Source organism: Chrysemys picta, chromosome 1 (assembly GCF_011386835.1).
Source record: "Chrysemys picta bellii isolate R12L10 chromosome 1, ASM1138683v2, whole genome shotgun sequence".
Lineage (NCBI taxonomy): Eukaryota > Metazoa > Chordata > Testudines > Emydidae > Chrysemys > Chrysemys picta.
In genome coordinates, this window is record NC_088791.1 from 190,935,420 (window position 1) to 190,957,873 (window position 22,454).

The 22,454-nt window shown below is 43.7% G+C and overlaps 1 protein-coding gene and 1 long non-coding RNA gene across 4 annotated transcripts in view; one reads left to right on the forward strand and one right to left on the reverse strand.

The window, feature by feature from the left end:
• The first annotated feature begins 258 nt into the window (after positions 1–258).
• Positions 259–3,909, forward strand: LOC135982581 (uncharacterized). The gene is made up of 2 exons (XR_010599996.1): positions 259–362; positions 740–3,909. It is a non-coding gene; the product is annotated as an uncharacterized LOC135982581 (long non-coding RNA).
• Positions 3,005–22,454, reverse strand: part of TMEM50B (transmembrane protein 50B) — a 53,114-nt gene continuing 33,664 nt past the window's right edge. For all 3 annotated transcript variants that reach the window (XM_065589836.1, XM_005283929.5, XM_042855779.2), the window contains 6 exons: positions 18,500–18,666; positions 16,909–17,021; positions 15,850–15,917; positions 14,411–14,503; positions 13,320–13,377; positions 3,005–4,649 (listed from right to left, as the gene is read on the reverse strand). In XM_065589836.1, the coding sequence (XP_065445908.1) occupies positions 4,604–4,649; positions 13,320–13,377; positions 14,411–14,503; positions 15,850–15,917; positions 16,909–17,021; positions 18,500–18,598 (477 nt within the window). In that variant the 5' untranslated portion in view covers positions 18,599–18,666 and the 3' untranslated portion in view covers positions 3,005–4,603. The remainder of the gene's footprint in view (positions 4,650–13,319; positions 13,378–14,410; positions 14,504–15,849; positions 15,918–16,908; positions 17,022–18,499; positions 18,667–22,454) is intronic.

The following is a 22,454-nucleotide window of genomic DNA, read 5'->3' on the forward strand; positions in this document are numbered from 1 at the left end:
AAAAGAACATAGTTGTCCAAGATCTTTGTCTCAGAGCTTTCAGTGGTCTTGTATATTGTGGGCGCAGGCTATGAAGCACTTTGAGGATAAGGACTGAGATCTTGAACTTGCTTTGAAATTCTATGGGAAGCCAGTGCAGAGGACAGTTGTAATGAAAGGAGAATATGACAAGGTGAAGATGAAACTGACTGATAAGCATAATGTAAGTTACATGGTTTTGTTAATGTTGTTTAGTGATATGCTGTTTGGTTCATTGCTCTGATTTCCTCAGCTTTTAATTTCAATCAGCAGTCTTGCTGAACCACTATTTGTATTACCAGAGTGCCCTGGAACCACCAGTCATGGACCAGGACCCCATGAAGGTATGTGCTATACAAAAACAGATGAATCCAACCCTGAGGAGCTTACAATCTAAGTATAAAGACAAGGAATGGATACAGACAGCTGTCCAGTACCATGCCCATGCCACAGTGAACTTGGAGTATTATGGAACAGCCAAGCTGTACACAAGTTTCCCTCTTCTACTAAAATGTAGTACAGCCACCTGAAAGAGAGAGAGAATGCTAAAATCATGTTAAATATTAAACTAATGGCCAGTTTCTTGGGGGATAATACCTGACAACTAGCTATTTAAAAGCATGGAGACTGCTCAGCCAGGTTTTGGGTGGTAGACGGGGTTGTCCAAGTGAAACCTGTTTTGCACCACCTCCTTACTACCAAATGTTTCTGTAATTCTCAGGATTTACTCTGCAGCCTGCCTACCTTCCCCTGCAACCAGGAGCGGGGAAAAGGAGTAGAAGAACAGTTTAGGTTGGTAAGCTAGAGAAAGGGCACGTCAAAGTGTGATGGATTAAATGAGGAAATGTACTGAAGCTCGACAACACTGCATTTCCACAGTGCCACACTTCATCCGAGAACCTTGAAGCGTTTCACACACAGGAACCCTCCCATCACCTCTGAAATAAGTTACTTCTCCAATTGTTTTCTGAAGCTGCCGTAAAGACACATCAGTCTGTCAGATCAGTGGGCATGTACCTGGGAGTAGATGGTATTAAGCTGCTGGTCTTCTCTCAAGTGAAGGGTAGATCGGTATCTATTCCCCCTGCGAGGGGCTTCTCTACACCGTTTTTATAATATGGTAGAATCTATAGTCAAAACAGTTCAATCAAGCTGTAGACTATCTCCATTAGGTCAGCCCTGGGGATGGGCACATGTTTTTTTGTAGTACTTTGTATATGTTTAGAAGCTGGCAGTTAAAGCAGTACAGCCCCCTCCTCTGGGCACAATTTTATCAATATAAGATGTCTATAGCAGGATAGCTTATTTCTGTTACTGGTATAAAGGCACTTTATAATGATAGAATTGTGTCCACAGGAGGGGGTTGTACAGCCTTAACAGTCAGTTTCTAAGCATATACCAAATGTTACAGAAACAGAGGGTAGGTCAGCCCTGGGGCTACCAGTTTTGACTGGTGTATCCTGCATTGTCTTTAAAAACAGTCTTCCAAGGGGAACAGTGAGAGCAAAAAAATTATATGGCTTCAAGACTGAACTTGGTAAGTTTATGGAGGGGATGGTATGAGGAGACTGCCTACAATGGCATGTAGCTGATCTCTAACAGCCAGTGATGGGACACTAGATGGGGAGGGCTCTGAGTTACTACAGAGAATTCTTTCCCAGGGGTTGGTCGGTCTTGCCCAGATGCTTAGGGTTTAACTGATCACCATATTTCGGGGCAGGAAGGAATTTTCCCTTGGCTCAAATTGGCAGAATGACTGCAGGTTTTCACCGTCTGCGGCATGCGTCACTTGAAGGTTTAAACTAGGGTAAATGGTGGATTCTCTGTAACTTATCCACAGAGACTCCCAAGATCTCCTTCTTGAGTGGTAACAGCTAATTCCAAGCCAACATTTTGTATGTGTACTGTAGTTGGGATTATGACTTCCACTGTGCATTACTTTGCATTTATCAATATTGAATTTCATCTGCCCTTTTGTTGCCCAGTCACCCAGTTTAGTGAGATCCCTTTTTAACTCTTCCCGCTATACTTTGCACTAACTATACTGAGTAATTTTGCCACTTCAATATCTACCCTTTTCCAGATCCTTTATGAATATGTTGAACAACACTCATCCCAGCCAGTGCAGACTCCTAGGGGATACCACTCTTTACCTCTCTTCATCAATCTTAAAAAAAAAAGCAAAAAAACCCCAAACAAACAAAAAACAAGCTAATCCAGTGACCTTTTAAACCAGTCTTATAATGCTTAGAATTATGAGGCTAAAAGCCCTAGTGAGGATGGTATGTAAAGGAGGGATGCATTCATCTTGATACTCCCACTGCAGGGCTGCTCCTGTGATATGGGAGTGTGGAAAGAAGTAAAGGAGATCACCCACTGGTGGGAGAGGGCTAAACCTAAAAGCAAGAGAACATTAGTGGCGTTAGAAACAGCTACACAACATAGCTGGCTTTTATTTAGGCCCCTCCATTGCTGGTGCTCCTTCTTCCTAAGCTCCAGTTGCTGCCTGGAGGTAGCAGCAGTCACAGCTGTATTCAAGACAGCACTGCCCCAGGTGGGAACCTGAGCTTCAGCAGGATCAGGGCAACATTCCCTTCTGTGCCCCACAAGCTAGGATGCACATAGAATGTTCAAAGTGGCACATAAGTGGAGCTAATCGCACTGTCTTGCAGATGAAATATAATTGAGAATTTAAAAGGATACCATACAAAAGCATTAATAGGCTGGATGTTTTCACTTTGCAAGAAAATCACCAGCTATAGCCACAGCTCATGGAAGGCTTCAGTTCTGGCATGCTACAACTACGTGGTCTGATAAGCTTGAAGCCAAGAGGTCTGGAAAATAACTTGTTTTAATATTGGCTGACTTGTGCAAAGTCACTCTGCCATACTTACTTTTCAGTCATGAAACAGGATACTACATTTTTAAATAATGTATAGTGGTGTTTGGCAATTTTTATGTAAGATCTGTACAAACAAGAGATTAGTCTCATTCGGAAGCCTTTATTGTATTTCAGTGAAGTTATAAGTGAGCAAATATAAGCTATGTACAATTCACACAGTTTAACATCATCAAATGTAACCGATTCAGAATGAACTTGCAGTTTGGTAGACAAATCAGGTCGGAAGTAACAGTCAAGGCAATGGCACAACTCAGCTATGGCATTTGCTTCATAATATGCCCACTAGAAAGATCCCCAGAAAGGAGTGGGATGGCAGGAAATCAAATTAGCAGGAAAATTAGTTGCCATACACATGGAATATTTTTCACGCTGTCAAAGTTATGTTAATACTATTTGTGGAGCAAGCTTATGGTATGTGGAAAAAAATTATAAAAGCTGGGAGTGAGAATGCTAAATGAACATTATGCTAAATGTTTTAGATATAGGTAGAACTGATAAGAGAAGGATGTCAAACGTGTAACCAAAACTGTAGAACATGTACAGATATAAAAACATCAAATTCTCCCTTTTTGTCTTCTCCAGTTAGAACACACTGGACTCCAATAATAATGGAACCATTTCAACTCAATTCTTTCCTAAGTGTGTGCTCATTAGATCTAAGAAATATACATGAAAAATTTTTTCATAAAAATGAGAAAGTCATCCTGCCACATATTTCATCAGCAAAATGATCCCCGAAGAAAAGCTGCATTAATGTAACTTTAAAAAGTTAATGTCTTTCATGTATTCGTCATACTCAAATATATCAGTTTCAGATGAATTTAGGTTTTTCTTGAATGTAATGGTAAATATAGCTAATGGTAATAAGTTACTGAACACTAGACATGAGTGTTTCATTTTACAAGAATCATGTCATTAAATTGTGTTTGTGCTATAATTATGACAGGATTAAAAATAAAACTGGTCACTCAAATTGTCCCTTTATTATGGGACCTTGTTAAAAAGTCTTCACCTTTTAAAAATAGTTCAAAAGCTATTCTGTATTTGACTTTTTCAAACCTTTATATAAAATGCTTCTTAAAATCTCACTCTGAGCCCAGTATCTAATCAAGATTTTTTCCTCTTAGCTATCCAGAAGTTTAGCTGAGACACTTTGAAGGACTCACTTCTACTTTGAGGTATCCAACTAGGCATTGCTGCATAGCTTGTAAAATCAGCTATAACCCACCAGTGCATAAAAGTAATAGTTGATTTGATACAGTTTGGGCTTGATCCTGCAAAGTCTTCCTTGCTTGAGTAGTTCAATTGAAGTTTGTCTCACATGTGTGAGGGTTTGCAGGATCAGATCCTACATGGTGTTGCAACTTCATGTATGAGAGCAGAAATAAAGACTTCAGAAATAAAAAAACTTAACATTTGCTTTAAGATATATACATACACAGCCATATAATGTACATATTCACAAATCTGTCCTATGAAAAAAGGGAACTAATTACAGAAAACTGTCAAACCATTTTTGAAAATCTCATAGTTCATTCAATTTAGAGAAAGCAAAAGAACATTAACAAAAATATTTAATGCAACATCTGAGTATTTGGCAAAATGTAAAAACAAACAAAACAAAGATGTCTAGATACTGAATACACTATAAAGGGTATGGAATTAATGCTAACTTTGATTATATTATCCCCATAACTCTTCTGTTCTTCCAAATTTGTAGATCAGAGTACTGTAAAAAAAACAGAAGTTTACATGTAATGTGGAAAAAGGTCACTTGACATAGGAACAGAGGATACTTTAAACTCAAGTTTTGCATTTATAATTTGGGATGAAAGAAACGAAGTGTAAAATATGAATTCTTTAGCTACAGTACATTTAACTCCCTTTGCTAATCTTAGCTCAGTCCACTTTAACATCTTTAATTTGAAAATCTACTTTTACATAGATTTAATCCCCTTAAGCAATAACTCACCAGACTCAGAGGTTATATATTCAAGAGTTCTGGTGGTATTTACTATGAAGTGGCTGAGCTAACAACACTATGCAATCTCTTTTAACAGCCACAGCTCTGAGGAGTGGAGGGTAGTAAATGTACCAATTTTTAAAAAAAGTTCTAGGGGTGATCCACAGAACTCTAGAGCAGTAGACCTCACAGGTGTAACTGGCAAACTGCTTGAAAATTAAAAATAGAACAAAATATGTGAAATATCATGATATGATAGGGTCTAATCAGCAGTTTCTGCAAAGGAAAATAGTGCCTCTCCAATCTCTTAGCATTCTCTGAACACATCAATAGACAAGTCATAAAGGAGAACTGGCTGACAATTTATTTAGGTGTCCAAATATGCTTTTACAAGGTCCCTGCACAAGAGGCTACTAAAAAAAACTAAACGTTCATGGAGCAAGAGGACGACAAGCATTAACATGGCTAGGGCAGAGAAAACAGAATAGGAATAAAAGACGGTTACTCACCGTTGTAACTGTTGTTCTTCGAGATGTGTTGCTCATATCCATTCCATTAGGTGTGTGCGCGCCGCGTGCACGATCGTCGGAAGATTTTTACCCTAGCAACACCGGCGGGTCGGCTGTGGAGCCCCCTAGAGTGGCGCCTTCATGGCGCTGAATATATACCCCAGCCGACCCGGCGCCCCCTCAGTTCCTTCTTGCCGGCTACTCCGACAGTGGGGACGGAGGGCGGGTTTGGAATGGATATGAGCAACACATCTCGAAGAACAACAGTTACAACGGTGAGTAACCGTCTTTTCTTCTTCGAGTGCTTGCTCATATCCATTCCATTAGGTGACTCCCAAGCCCAACTCAGGTGGTGGGGTCGGAGTGAGACATTGCTGTGTGCAAAACTGCTGATCCGAAGGCAGCATCGTCCCTGGACTGCTGCACTAGTGCATAGTGTTCTGTAAATGTGTGGACTGACGACCAAACCGCAGCTCTACAAATGTCCTGTATCGGAACTTGCGCCAGGAAAGCCGTCGAGGAAGCTTGGGCCCTCGTGGAGTGGGCGGTGAGGTGCGGTGCTGAGACACCTGCCAGGTCATAGCAAGTCCGGATGCAAGACGTAATCCAGGAGGATAGGCGTTGTGAGGAGACCGGTGAGCCTTTCATTCGGTCGGCCACTGCAACGAAGAGTTGCGTCGTCTTTCTAAAGTGCCTTGTGCGGTCAATATAGAAAGCCAGGGCCCTGCGTACGTCCAGAGAATGCAAACGTTGATCCTGGCGAGTAGCATGTGGTTTAGGATGAAAGACCGGGAGAAATATATCCTGGTTGATATGAAAAGGAGAAACCACCTTAGGGAGAAAGGCAGGATGTGGACGAAGCTGCACTTTATCCTTGTGGAAAACTGTGTAAGGGGGCTCGGATGTAAGCGCCCTGAGTTCAGAAACGCGCCTTGCTGAGGTGATGGCTACGAGGAAGGCTGTCTTCCAGGACAGGTACAGAAGTGAACAGGTGGCCAGTGGCTCGAATGGAGGACCTGTGAGCTTGGAGAGAACCAGGTTGAGGTCCCACGTCGGAACGGGCTGACGTTGTTGTGGGTACGTCCGGTCTAAGCCCTTGAGGAATCTAACGACCATCGGGTTAGAGAATACCGAGGACGCGAGTTCCCCTGGATGGAAGGCCGATATAGCGGCCAGGTGAACTTTAATTGAAGATATCGCCAACCCTTGCTGTTTTAGGGATAGGAGATATTCCAAAATGAGAGGGATAGGTGCGTGCAACGGGGACGTGGCTCGCTGTTCGCACCAACAGGAGAACCGCTTCCACTTGGCCAAGTATGTGGTCCGTGTTGAGGGCTTCCTACTGCTCAGCAGAATCTGTTGGACAGAGTGAGAACACTGTTGCTCTGCCTGGGTGAACCATGGAGCAGCCACGCCGTGAGGTGGAGTGATTGCAGGTCGGGGTGACGCAGCCGGCCGTGGTTCTGCGTGATGAGATCCGGATACAACGGAAGCGGGATCGGTGTCCGAACCGAGAGTTCCAACAGCGTGGTGTACCAATGTTGTCTCGGCCACGCTGGAGCGATCAGAATTACCTGTGCCTGGTCTCTGCGCAATTTGAGCAGTACCTTGTGGACCAGAGGAAACGGAGGGAAGGCATAAAACAGGTGGTCTTTCCAGGGAAGGAGAAACGCATCCGAGAGGGAGCCCGGAGCTCGACCTTGCAGGGAGCAGAACACGTGGCACTTCCTGTTGTCTCGAGATGCAAACAGGTCTATGTGGGGAAACCCCCACTTCTGGAAGACGGAATGTATAATGTCCGGACGGATAGACCACTCGTGCGTTTGAAAGGACCTGCTGAGCCGGTCCGCCAGAGTATTCTGGACTCCAGGGAGGAACGATGCCGTGAGATGGATTGAGTGGGCGATGCAGAAGTCCCACAGGCGAATGGCCTCTTGGCATAGAATTGACGAACGTGCTCCTCCCTGCTTGTTGATGTAAAACATGGCCGTGGTGTTGTCGGTGAGAACTAACACACAGCGGCCACGTAGGAGATTGAGAAATGCCTGGCACGCCAGGCGCACCGCCATCAGTTCCCGAACATTGATGTGCAGGGCTAGCTGAGGTGCAGTCCACAGGCCCTGGGTATGGTGCTCGTTGAGATGGGCGCCCCAACCCAGAGATGAAGCGTCTGTGACCAGGTGCAGAGAGGGTTGTGGGGCGTGAAACGGCATCCCCTCGCAAACCACATTGTGATCTAGCCACCATGTGAGGGAGGTCAGGACCGAGTTCGGGATTGTGACCACCATATTCAGGCTGTCCCGATGTGGGCGGTATATTGATGACACCCAGGTCTGGAGTGGGCGAAGCCGAAGTCTGGCATGCCTGGTTACGTACGTGCATGAAGCCATGTGACCCAGGAGGGTAAGGCACGACCTCACCGTGGTAGTTGGGAAGGCCTTGAGTCCCTGTATGAGGCTCGTGATGGTGCAAAAGCGATTGTCTGGCAGGATGGCTTGTGCGCGTCTGGAGTCTAGAACCGCACCGATGAATTCTATTCTCTGGGTAGGTTCTAGAGTGGATTTGTCCTTGTTGAGTAGGATACCCAACTTGTTGAATGTGCGCACTATTATGTGGACGTGATCGCGAACTTGTTCCTTGGTGCGACCGCGTACCAGCCAGTCGTCTAGGTACGGGAACACCTGTATCCCTTGCCGACGAAGGTACGCTGCCACGACAGCCATACATTTCGTGAAGACCCGTGGGGCCGAAGATAGTCCGAAGGGAAGGACTGCAAATTGGTAGTGCACCCTGTTTACCACGAATCGGAGGAAGCGTCTGTGAGGCGGGAAAATAGCAATGTGAAAGTATGCGTCTTTCATGTCGAGGGCGGCAAACCAGTCTCCAGGATCGAGGGAAGGGATAATGGCCCCCAGAGAGACCATGCGGAACTTCAACTTTACTACGAATTTGTTGAGTCCGCGCAAGTCCAAGATGGGTCGCAGACCTCCTTTGGACTTGGGGATGAGGAAATAACGGGAGTAGAATCCCCTGCCCCTTAATTCCACTGGAACCTCCTCTATGGCCCCCATAGCGAGGAGCGTAGAAACTTCCTGTATAAGAAGTTGCTCGTGAGAAGGGTCCCTGAAGAGGGACGGGGAAGGGGGGGAGGAGGGGGGGATAGAAGAAAACTGGATAGCGTATCCCCTCTCCACCGTGCGGAGGACCCAACGGTCCGAAGTTATAAGGGACCAAGCACGGTGGAAGTGGGAGAGGCGATCCCGAAAGGAGGGGGCTGGATCCTGGGGGATGACTGGGGCGCCGTCCTCGACCGCACCTTCAAAAGTTCTGCCTGGGGCCTGAAGGTGGTCGAGGTGGCCCCCGGTTCTGGCCGGGTTGAGGGCCGGTCCACCTTCTTCTACCACCTCGCCCTCGCCTCCGGGCCGAGTCTTGTCTCTGACGAGGCGGGGGGGGGTAGAAGCGCTGAGGTTGCGGCCTAAATGGCCTGCGCTGGGGGCCCACAACATGCATCCCCAGGGAGCGCATGATTGTTCTCGAGTCCTTGAGGCTCTGCAGGCGGGAGTCCGTCTTATCCGAGAACAATCCATGCCCCTCAAAAGGCAGATCTTGTAGGGTTTGCTGCAGCTCCGGAGGCAAACCCGAAACCTGAAGCCAGGAGATCCTGCGCATAGCGATGCCCGAAGCCAGGGTCCTCGCCGCTGAGTCTGCAATGTCCAAGGAGGCCTGCAAGGAGGTCCGAGCCACCTTCTTGCCCTCCTCTACCATGGCTCCAAACTCTTCCCTGGACTCTTGGGGAATCAACTCCTTAAACTTCCCCATAGAGTTCCAGGAGTTGAAATTGTAGCGGCTCAGTAACGCCTGTTGGTTCGCCGCTCTCAGTTGTAGCCCTCCGGCTGAGTAGACCTTACGGCCAAACAGGTCGAGCCGCTTAGCCTCTTTTGATTTAGGCGCTGCAGCCTGCTGGCCGTGGCGCTCTCGTGCATTCACTGATTCCACCACCAGTGAGCACGGTTGGGGGTGGGTGTACAAGTACCCATAGTCCTTAGAGGGGACAAAGTATTTTCTTTCCACCCCTCTCGCTGTGGGTGGAATGGAGGCAGGAGTTTGCCATATCGTATCCGCATTCGATTGGATCGTGCGGATCAGAGGTAACGCCACCCTCGATGGGACATCTGCTCCAAGGATGTTCACGATCGGGTCGTGCACCTCCACTATCTCCTCCGCCTGCAGGTCCATATTACGGGCCATCCTACGCAGGAGATCCTGGTGAGCCCGAAGATCTATCGGAGGGGGACCCGTACATGAAGTGCCCGCCACTGCCTCGTCCGGAGAGGAGGAAGAGGATGCCTCCGGTGGTACCGGATCCAAGGGGGGGTCCTGATCCCTTTGCTCTTGGGCCGGGGCATCACCTGCACTTGGGTCCCTGGTGTCGGGTGGCGTGGACACCGAAGCCTCCATGCCTCCTGGCGGAGGCCGAGAGATGGTGGATTCTGGGGCCCTTCTAACCGAGTGACCCGAGCGAGAGGTCGATGGTATTGGAGCCCCTTGTTCTTGGTGGTATGCCCACGGGGTCCAAAACGACCAGTGAGATGGTCCATGAGATTGGTCCTCTGCCATCTCCTGCCAGTGGCCGAAATTTTGTTCATCGGCGCGCCCTTGAGGGGGGTATGCCGATCTCGACAAGTCCTCCGAGGAGCGGGACACCGATCTAGACGGCCATGGCGGTGCCGAGAGAGATGAAACCATCCCGGTGGGCTGCGGTGCCGCACGGTGCCGGTCCGGAGATGATCTATCTCTGCGCGGTGCCGGCGATCGGTGCCGGGACCGCGACCGGTGCCGATGACCTCGTCGGTGCCGGGAGTCAGATCTGGACCTCGACGAGGACCTGGAGTATGCCCGGTGCCGGGAGCGACCCCTCGACGTCGAGCGCCGACCGTAGCGGTGCCGAGAACTACGTCTCGACGTTGATCGGTGCCGACGATCATAGCGGTGCCGAGACGTAGAACGGTGCCGCGAAGTAGATCTTGGCCGCGAGTACGACCGGTGCCGAGACGATATTCGGCGCCGGGACTGCGAGCGGCGTGGGGACCTGCTTCGGGACCTGGACCGGTGCCGAGGTTCCAGCCCTTGTGATGGTGGGCGCATCAAAGCAGGTTTCCCCCTCGACTGGACCGGGCGAGTCAACGGTGCAGTCGGTGCCGGTGGCTGAGGCGGTGCCGGCTCCGTGAGAGCTATTAAGTCTCTCGCCGCCGCGAAGGTCTCTGGAGTCGACGGGAGGCACTGTATCACCGCCGGCCTGGGGGGAGACGCTATTTGCACCGGACTCAACGGCCTCGGCGCCGGAGTCGACGGTGCCGGAGGCAACTGTTTCCGTTGCTCCACCGGTGGACGCGGCTCTACCCCCGACACTGGGGGAGCTGGCGTCTTCGGCACTAATGTCCCCGTCTTATGGGCTTTTTTATGCCCTGGGGATAAGGACCGGCGCCGAGGCACTTGCTGTGTCTGCGGTGCCGACGAGGTCCGGTGCCGGGGAGGCTTGTCTGACGCCACTCGCGTGGTCGTCGCAGCCGGTGCCGCCGGGGCACTGCGCACCGAGGTGCTAGGTGCCGGGGCCTTGCTCGTGGAAGGAGCGTCCGGGCTAAGAGCCGCCTCCATCAGAAGTTGCCTGAGCCGAAAGTCCCGCTCCTTCTTCGTTCTCGGACGAAAGGCCTTACAGATTTTACACTTGTCTGTCTGGTGTGACTCTCCCAGGCACTTCAGACAAGATTCGTGCGGGTCGCTCGTGGGCATAGGTTTAGCGCAGGAGGCGCACAGCTTGAAGCCGGGAGCGTTGGGCATGAGCCCGGCCCCGCGGCCGGGGGAGAAAAGGGGGGAGACGACCCCCTTAACCCCCTGGACTATTTAGAACAACTTTAAAACTACTTAACTAACTTACAACAAACTCTAAGACTATAACTATAACTACAACTATGATACAACAAGAAAGCTAGGGAAAGTGGAGAACAGCTAAGCAGCGCTCCACAGTTCCAACGACCGTCAGGGGCGGTAAGAAGGAACTGAGGGGGCGCCGGGTCGGCTGGGGTATATATTCAGCGCCATGAAGGCGCCACTCTAGGGGGCTCCACAGCCGACCCGCCGGTGTTGCTAGGGTAAAAATCTTCCGACGATCGTGCACGCGGCGCGCACACACCTAATGGAATGGATATGAGCAAGCACTCGAAGAAGAAATGTGAGTTTTCCACATGACAAAAAGTCGATAGCAGATGCCTGAAGGTTCTGTACTAGGTCCCATGTTATTCAACATTTAACAATGACCTGGAAAGGGGTGAGCAATGAGGAAGACGACAAAAAGTTATTTAGGTTAGACAGGACCAGAGAAGACTGAGAGGAACTTCAGAAAGACCGAAACGAGCCAGATGAATGGGCAATGTGATGATGAATGAAATTCAGTGTTGACAAATGCAAAGTAATGCACAATGAATGGAAAAAATTAAACTACTCATACTTTTGATAGGACTCTAAATTAACTATTAACTCAGGAAAGGGACCTGAGTGTCACTGTAGACAGCTCAATGAGCAGCTGAAGTCCAAAAAGCAAACATGATATTAGGCTGTATAAGTAATGGGATGGAGAATAATACAGCAATCACTATAATATTTACATAATATCAATGGTGAGGTACTGGTCATCCTATCTTAAAAAGATTACTGCAGAATTAGAGAGGTTCAGAAAGAGGCAATGAAAATGATCACGGACCTGGGAAAAAACCTCCTATGATGAGAGAATGAAAAGACTAGGACTGTTGACTTTAGAAAAAAGATGACTATGGTCTAGAGAGGATAGATCAGGAACATCTGTTTTCAATGTCTCATAACACAAGTACAAGGTGGCTTTTACTGAAATTAAAAAGGTGAGAAATTAAAAACTGATAAAATACTTTTTCACATAGTATATAGTTAGACTTTGGAACTCATTGCCACAGGAAGACACTGAGGCCAAGAAATTAGGAAGATTCAAAAAGGAACTAGGACATATTGATAACAAGAATATCCAGAGTTATCATAATTAATGATGCACTTTTGGAAGGGATATTAAACCCCATGCTTCAGGGCTTAAGCCTAATTATCTAGTCAAGACCAGGATGAGATCTAAGGGGGGGGCAGATTACCCCCACATCTGCCTATTGTGGGGTTCTCACACCTTCATCTGAAGCTTCTGGTACTGACCATGGTTGGAAAGAGGATTCAGGACTTGAATGGCCCAGATTCAGTAATCAGTTACAGTTGGGCCAGCTCTAGGTTTGCAAGACTCTGTTGAAGAAGAGAGAGATGAAACCTTATACTGACTTTCATAACCTGCATATTTGAGAATAGGAGGATTTTGCACGTGAATCCCATTTTAGAGATGTTTTCATTAACAAAGGTGTCAGAAGGGTTTCACCAGCTAGAATGTGAAGACACCAGGTTTAAAAAAAACTAGGAAAGACCTCCACATTTCATTTTTCAAGTATGGAAGGGGTAAGGATGGGCCATAGGGTGAGGGATGGGCCAGGGTGAACTTTAGTTGTGGATGCTGACAGAGTAGTAGCCTACACTAAGGTCAACGGGAGTGGCTCAACCTTCTTAAAAATCAGGCCACTTATTATAGTCCTTAAATATGGATGTGGGAGCCCAACTTTAGGCTTCTTAAAAAACTTTAGCTTCTGCCTTTAACATTTGTTTACTAACAGCATTTAATTGTATGCAAACAAACAAGCTTTGTATTCCTGTGAGTAGAGAGAAACATGTTTAATGAGTAAAACAGAAATGGACTTCAGTCTGGCATGAAAACATGTAGGTTACCTGCTTCATAACATGACTGTGGGTAGAATAAGATAGATGCCAACAATGGTTTGAAATACTTAGGCATAAGAGAAAAATAACTTACCTAAAAAATATCAATGCATTTTGAAAAAACACAGCTAATCCTGGGTACACATTCGTGTCTACAAAATAAAAGTGCAAGATATATTAAGTTTAGTAGCTTCATATTGGAAAAGTGTATTTGAGACTATTCATGGAGTCGCCATCTTGACACAAATCAAGCATACATTGCTCTGAAGGGGAATGGACAGTGAAAGACAGCACTGCCCTATCTCACAGGGGTGTTGTGAGGATAAAACATTAAAGACAGTGAAGCATCCAGAGGCTATGGTAATGAAGCCACATAAGTACCAAAGGTAGATAGCAACTGTCACTTCTAGTACTTACACAAGTGATTGTAAATTAGAACATAGCCATTGCAATTCAATATGTTACATGGATGACCATGTAAGAGAACAAAATAAGGTCCCAACAAATAAATGGAAATGTTCAAATTCTTATAAAAGTCTACAGTTAGAACCACAAAGGATTCCATGACTTGTTCTGTTCTGGGTTTCCCTCCTATTGGATAGAGAAAGTTTTATTCATATGCAAAATATAAGAGTTAGTCAGTGAACTTAAGTAATGACCATAAGTGTATTAGTAAAAAACGGAATTTGTTAATAAAGTTTCACAAAACCCTTAGAAATGGAGGCTTCACTAGAATACTTGAAAAGTAAATACTGGTTTTGTATGCTTAAAAGACATTCGAAGTTCCACAGGGATAGAGAGTTTTATGTTAGTAGACAGACTAAAGTTCAAGCATCAAGACTACAGACTAGATAGCAACACATGTATATATAGTTTCTTCTTCAAAATAAGTCACTAAAATCAGTACAGGAAAGTGTTGAGAATTTCATTTACAGTTTCTCTTAATCTGAGCAGCACTATGGCTCCTTACTTTACTCACCAGATCTCTATTCTCTGAACTTGCAAAACTCTCAACAACAACATCAACACAAGAGGTACATGTGTAATGGAGGTACAATTTGCCATTGAGGTCAACAGTACAAACTGGAGCAGGTCACTTTGCACTGTATGTGTAGACTTTTTTTCACTGCCACTTTGGAAATGTCCCCTCCCCTCCATTAAAATGTAATAAGGAAGGAGCCTTACTTTGTGTAACATATGCTCCAAAAAGGATCCACATTGAAGCAATAAGTGAACCGAACATCAACATGAAACCAATAAAGAGCCAGACGCGAGCACCTGCAAGAAATATACTAAAAGCATTAAAAATAATCTTCTGATCAGTAGGAGATAATGTATCATAAAAGAGAGTGGCCCAAATCATCCCATCCTGACCATGGGAGGAGGCTCTGGAGGGAAAAATCTCCACCAGGATACCCTTGCAGAATTTCTACCACAGCATCCCACCGGAGAGAAGTACGGCAGGATTTGCCTCTCCTGATGTAATAGGTCGTAGGGTCTGTCACCAAATCTGGGGATCCCTCAGGTATTCACAGAAGTCCAGGGCCATCTGTGGACAGGCCCCATGGCTCCACAATGGCTCTGGCCCCAACAGCATTCCTCATCTCCTAGCACTGCATCTCCAAGTGGAGCTATGTTGCCAGAGACTCCACTCGGCCACTGCAGCCCATGGAACTCCTGGAGTGAGAGAGGAATCCCAACAGAAAAGATAGCAGAACCCCTAAGCTGTGCTATCTTTTCCAGGGGGATCATGTGAAGCCCTCTGGCCACAGTCCCGTGCCCACTCAGTCTCCACCCCATGGGAACTCCAGACACAGAACAGCCTCTGGAAGTTCTGAAGGAGGGAGAACAGTACCTTGTGGAAGTGGGAGAAGGAATGGCTATATGCAAAGGATCTCCTCCATGCACAGATATATGGGTCACTCCAGGCCAATATTAGTCAGTGGGTACATGGACAGGTGATAGAAGGTTTGAGGGGGGCTGGATTGGTTTTAAAAAATCATGCCCTGTGTAAAAAAAAAATGCATAGACGTGTACAAAGTGAAATTAAAACCTGTACACAGGAGTCCCATAGCAGCTCTACCTCCATGTAGAAGCCCTGAGCAAACAGATGATACACAATGACCAGGCCAGGGAGTTTCTACACTCTCCAAGGCCAATTAGATGGGCTTTATGCTGGCTTGAAGTAGCCTAGCACTAATGGAAGTGTTTGGGGTGGAACAGGAGAGAGGGCCATTGGATCCACAGAAACTCCCCACACAGACAGCATGGAGGGGCAGCAGCCCCTTTTCCAACCCACAGGCTGGCATAAGATTCAGAGTGGCTGTACTGCAGCCTCATCAACCCATCTCAGGTTGTGGATTGGGATTTTACTCCCTCAGTGCTCATGCAGGATGCACAGATAAATGCTAGTTACTCAAGCTATATGTATGTCCTGAATCTCATCTTTAGTAGGAAATCCAGAACTCATGTTCTAAGGCTTAAAAATGGCAAAAAAAAAAATTTTCAGAGGTTAATGAGCAAGGAACATTTTTTCTAAATTCTATGAGGTTATCATGAAATTCATTACAAACTGCAGTTGTTTTCATGTAGCTCTTTTAATGATGATTAAATAAACCATTTACCTGTTCTTCCTAGACATCCATCGCTGTAACTATCTCCTCTCACCTGTGCATTTGATACAGCATTTATCCTGGGACAAAAAACAAACTCAAATACATAAGTTTATAAGTCTAAAGCTTTACTCGAAAAGCCATTTGAAAATTATGATGGTTAAAAACAAAATTAAAGTTTTTAAGAGATGTGAAAAATATTCAGAGAAAGTTACTAGGCTGGTTATTCCCTTCCAGTCACACAGTTTACTCTTTGTTTAGACCAGATCTTGCAACTGGATCCACAAGGGCAGATTTCTACACCCACACAGAGCTTCAGTGAAGTCCATGGTATTCTCTCAGGTGCAAGGTCTGCTCTAAGGCAACAAGCATCTGAGCCTTGTTTAAGTGTCCTTTTTTAAAAAATAATTGAAATATCTGTAATATATTCCTGGCTTAAGTTAAATGCATTTTTTTTAAAGTTAAAGACACACCAAATAGGTTTGTGGGATGATTGTGATGAAGACAGTAGCATGAATCACTCAACTACTCACTACTACTAATGGTCTAAATTAATCTCTGATGCTACCCTGAAAAAAAATGGTCATCAAAATAAGTTTTAGACCCAAAGAAAGAGCTGTAGGAGTAGTTAGCTACACCATGGATCAATCTGGCCTAATATGCTTCATGTTAGTATTATTGCATAATATATCAGAGGTTTTTCTCCAGGAATATGAGCACTGGTTATAAAAGGAAAAGATGATGCCTTATATTAAGCCAAGATATATATAATTTTTAAAGATAAAACTTAAAGGCAGCAGAGAGAAGAAACAAATAACCGTGTAACTACCCAAGAGAAAAGGAAGCAGAGACCAAGAACTTTGCCTTCTTTTGTGTATTACGCAAAGGAGGTACTGGTGGATTAGCGAAAAGTAATGATGCTGATGGTTCAAATTTAGACTATATATATATATATAGAGAGAGAGAGAGAGAGAATGCTGGTTAAATTTTCCACTCTGTAAAATTATGCATCTATGCATTTACAGGAAGCAAGTACCCTTTTAAAAATAGAATTATCATTAGCATACTTACATGAAAAAGGCTAATGTGGAAAACACTCCACAGGTGTGGAATGCATGGTTCATTTGTTCTGGTTTAGGATAAACTACTGCAGCATCTATCATTATCCACCAGCCTGTGAAAAACTAGAGAAACAATGAGACCATCACACAGTATTATGAAGCTGGAGGGGTCTGAAGATAAACTCTCAGCATGTTTTCTTTGTCTAACACTTCATGCATATTGCTAACTTAATTTCTTCTTTTCACAAATACGCTCTTAAAAATGTTTGCTGACAGGTATATTCTGTAATCTAGTAAAGCTGGAAAAAAAACTGCTGACATTTTCAAAGCAGTGTTTGGGATTTAGCCATAAATCTTCTTTTAAAATTAAAGAAAAAGGTATGGCTAGATTACGTTCATTGCCTTAAAAACTTGAACATATGTTCCCAATATATGCATGATTTAGCCAGGTAAAATGTAAGTGCTGTAACATACCTTGTTATGCCAGACACACACACATATCACGTAGGAGTCCTAATCATGGACCCGGACCCCCTTATACTAGATCAGAGGTCGGCAACCTTTCAGAAGTGATGTGCCGAGTCTTCATTTAGTCACTCTAATTTAAGGTTTTGCGTGCCAGTAATACATGTTAACGTTTTTAGAAGGTCTCTTTCTATAAGTCTATATTGTATAACTAAACTATTGTTGTATGTAAAGTAAATAAGGTTTTTAAAATGTTTAAGAAGCTTCAATTAAATTAAAATGCAGAGCTCCCCAGACCGGTGGCCAGGATCCGGGCAGCATGAGTGCCACTGAAAATCAGCTCGCATGCCGCCTTTGGCACATGTGCCATAGGTTGCCTACCTCTGTACTAGATGACATACTAACACAGAACAAAAAACAAGGCCTTGCCCCAACAAGCTTATGATGCTAAGCATAAGACAAGAGACAACAGATGGAGACAGACCAACCGACCAAAGGGGGAATACGAGGAAACAATACTGGTCAGTTTGATGGGCTGTGCTCTCAGCACACAAACGGTCTAGCCGTTGTCAAGTATTTTGTAGGCCTCACAGCAAAGGAGAGTTTTATGGACAGATTTGGAGGAGGATAATGAGTTAGTTTTGCGGATGCTTATAGGGAGCTTCTCCCAAGTGTAAGGGACAAAATGGGAGAAAGCATGAAGGTGCTTGTTTGAACAAGTAGGCGATGGTAGCTGGCATCATGGGCTGATCAGAGGCAGGAGTCTACCTTTCAATACTACATTAGATTTGATAGGTAGGGTGGGGATAGGGCCATGAAGGTATCTGAAAGTGAATACATACCTTCCAACAATTTAACACTTTTTAAAAGAAAATCAATACCGGAAAAAGAAAAAGTAGTATCGGAACATCAAATTCAAACATAGTGTACACATCCAGGTGAACTGCAAAGGTTTTCCTAAACAAACTAGAAAAATATGAAGAAATATATTGGTTTAAGAATGCAGTTAGCACTGCAATTTAACAAAATTTGATTTAGGAACGTTTTATTTTCAAAGATTAATACTAAATGAAGTATTAATGCCACATTAAATAAGATGACAAATCTGGATTCATTTGTGTAGTTTGAATACTTACCAGTACACCTGCAACCACTGAAGCAACTGCATTTCTTCTTTCACTCCAGTCAATACACTCACACTCTGGCCATCGGAAATTGTCTAGGAATCCTGCCATTTCTCTAACGGTTAGATTTTTCTTCTTTATCTGTACTCTTGCATGAATTTTTCATTAACTGTTGACTCCTAAATAATTTAACAAAACAGCCAATTTAGAAATTTCATGATTTTTTTCCTTATATATATATATTTGACAAGTTTGTTAAAGACAGCATCCATTTAATAAAAGCATTTTTTCTCAAATCAAATTTGGGCTAACATTTTGGTTTTGTAAGAACAAGCTTTTACAAACTAAGTTTAACAGCAACATATCCACAATTAAAAAAAAAAATCTAACACCTACAACCCAAACAATGAAGGGTTATGCTAGCATGAGAACTTAATAATTATTAGAAATTGAATACTCTATTTTCATCATCCAAGCTGACAGAAATGCAAAAATAAAAAAGCAAGCAAAACAACATAAGTGGTAAAAACTAAATATGATTTTTAACCTCAGAGTGTCACTTCAAAGGCACAACCATCTTTCAGCCACTACAGAAACTCTTGTAGACAAAAAGAGAAATATCACAGATGCAAGGGGATTTAAGAAGTTCTGGTAAACGCATAATAATTGGCCTTTACATCAGAGCATCTATTAAGTTAGATTCCTGATACCAGTTGTATTCAGGGACTAAAGATGCTTGGGGAGTACTGCACTCACACCACAGAGAGAAGGTAATAAACTTGTTGATTCAGCTAAGGAATAGTGTTAATAAAATTTGAAAGGTGTCTTATTTAGTCCTTCTAGACCAAGGAGGTAGGTGCATCACTGCAGAATCTTAAAAGTGAGAAGGCTAAAGCAGGGGTAATTAAAGAGAAAGCTGTAAATAACTGTAAATAGAAGTGAAATAATTGGACCTCAAACGTTTTATTGGCTGATCACTAACTATAAAAGTTTCTTAACTACTATGTTATTGTTCACAGTCTATTACATTTTAATCTTTATAACATATCCTCCATTTGCACATTCCTTACATTTGATATGGTACAGGCTTTATTTATTTATTTGTTTGTTTTTGGTGTTAAGAGTTCAAATATTTACAAGATTTACATAGCATATTAGCAATTCACAGCAAGCATTCCTGATATCTAATTCTGTTTTAAGATTGTAGTTAATCATTTCCCTAATCTATACAGAATAATCTACAAATATTGTTTAACTGTACATTATGATTAACAATTAACTATCTTAATCAAAGTACAGGAAAGATTGCTGTGGAGGTTTTTAAATTCCAGTGTTATCAAGAAAAATCCTCCATTGAAGGTCAAAGGAAAATTAAATCAAATACTCAGTATCAGCCTACACATGAATAAAGGGCACTTCTTGTAGTTTAGATTTTTATAGAAGAAACAAGCAATTCTGAATCTAGCACTATGATCTCATCAATGGTTATGGTGACATCTTAAACCACTAAAGCAATCCTGGAACAATTGGGTAGTCAACCATAACTTCCAAATGAATGTATTGCACAAATCAAAAAAATTTTTTAAACAGCAGTAATGGATACGAGTCCAAGATCCAGCTCTTACCTAGAAGATTCTAAAAGAAATCACATTCCTTCCAACTCTTCCACTAGTTCCCTCTGTACTTCCCCCCGTATCACAACTCTACGTTGGCTCCTACTGTGCTTCCTTCTCCACCCCATCTTTAAACTGCTGATTGTTCCTCCTGTCATTTCTTCATTTCCTTTCAACTCCCGGTGGCTCCTGTTTCCTTCCCCCTCCTCCACTGACCTCCCTATCAGAAGGTCTGGTCCATCTCTGATCATCTCATTACCACTTTCTCCATGAACTACAGGTTCCTTTGTGTATGGTATTGCAGACATTAATTACAACAGAATGGCACATGCAGAAACATGAAACATTTTAAAAAACATTTTATTATGGCAAAGTTACAATAAAACGTTAATATTCTACATCATACGTTACTTATTCAGGCTCCAGTTAATATTCAAAGATCCTGGATAAAGATTCTGGCCTGCTGACGGGAAGCCTCCCTCCTGAGTGCACTAGAAAGGGTGACCAAATTTCTAGACACCTATCCCATTTTTGGCACTTTTCTTGTGTACATACTTGGTGTGAAAGCTTTTTCATTAGAAGACTGTCCATATTTTTCTATACTACTGTTCCCAAGAGAATGGGTCACATTTCCAATAATGTGCAATACAGAGTCTAGCTGCTAACAAAAAAGATCTCTAACAAGCTAGAATTTTGTTATAAGATGAATCTCTAATAATTCCCTGCCCAAACCATCTAATTCCCTGACAAGCACTACATGTGCAAGTATGTTATCCTTTCCCCATAATCACTCCATCAGAGTGCCACCCTAGTAGCAAAAATATGATGGATCTTCACTGGAGCTAAACGCCACCTTTATAGTAATTTATTTTAAAAAAATTATGAGCTATGCAATTTGAAGAGGTATATTCCCTTTCCCAAATAGAGATCTTTGCCCTAATCCCTCTCCCATCTTTTCATCTGGGTTGTTTTCTTCACATCTTTTTAAAATCAAAATTGTATATATCTTGGATATTTAAACCTTTTCCACCTTTCTCCTGGATCAACTCCAGAAATGTGGATAAAGGTCTAGATAGAGCCACCTCATATCCAGGCTTCACAGTAAAAATGACTTGTAAATACCTAATCTTTATATTATTTACATTATTACATATCCATTGGTATGTAATCAGGACCCAGAAACAGCTGTCTGAGTTGAATAATCTCAGATTTTACCCACAATAGATAGTCATGTTGATATTTTCTAGGAATAATTTCCTAATTATTAATTAAAGTAGCTAAGGGAGAGGGTCTTGGTGACAGGAATTTAGAAAATTTGTCCAAAACTGCTAATGTGGGCTGGATGAGTGAGTGACATTTTATTTATGGTGACCTAAATTTATTTTTAACCCAACAATTTCTGTGAATAGCTATATTTGAGCTCCAGTCTTGATTGAATTTTATCCAGTGTTAGGATGGTCTATTGTTAAGCCAACTCATCACATCTTTTAATTGTCGTGTATATAATAATAATAAACCGAATTAGGGAACACTACGCCACCCCACTTAGTAGACTTGTATAGTATTTTAGAATTCAACTTATGCAATGTGACTTTTTCCACCACATAACAGATTTGACATTATTTTAATTGTATTAGCTCAGGGGTTCCCAAACTTGGTTCGTGGCTTGTTCAGGGAAGCCCCTGGCGGGCCGCAAGACGCTTTGTTTACCTAAGCGTCCGCAGGTATGGCCGCTCACAGCTCCCATTGGTCGGGAACGGCAAACCACGTCCACTGGGAGCTACGAGCGGCCGTACCTGCGGACACTCAGGTAAACAAAGTGTCTCGTGGCCCCCAGGGCTTACCCTGAACAAGCCACGAACCAAGTTTGGGAACCCCTATATTAGCTGATGGGTGTAAATGATCATCTTTTAAAAATCATGACTAGATGACATTAATAAAACGGCAGGTTTGGAATATGTACATATCTGAATTCTCTCTCAGTTACTTTGATTACTGAGACACTGGTCACTCTCCTTGAGGTGAGCGTGGTGTGTAAAGTACCATTGCCTAACTATCACTGGATCTTTGTGGTGAAGCTCATTAATCTATGAAATACTGGGAAACAGAACAATTTCTGTATAAATACTTTGCAAAGCCTGCAGTGTAAATTCATACAATTTTCAACACATTTCAACTAGCACCATGGTATGTGCTAAAATTAAGAATATATTGTGCTACTGCACAAATACAGAAAGGAAAGAAGAACTTTAGGCTGATCCATCAGGCATGTATGAAAAGGACTGCAACATTAGTAACTCACATACATTTACTTTTCAACCAGATCATCTTTAGGGGAGGACTAAGAATTATGG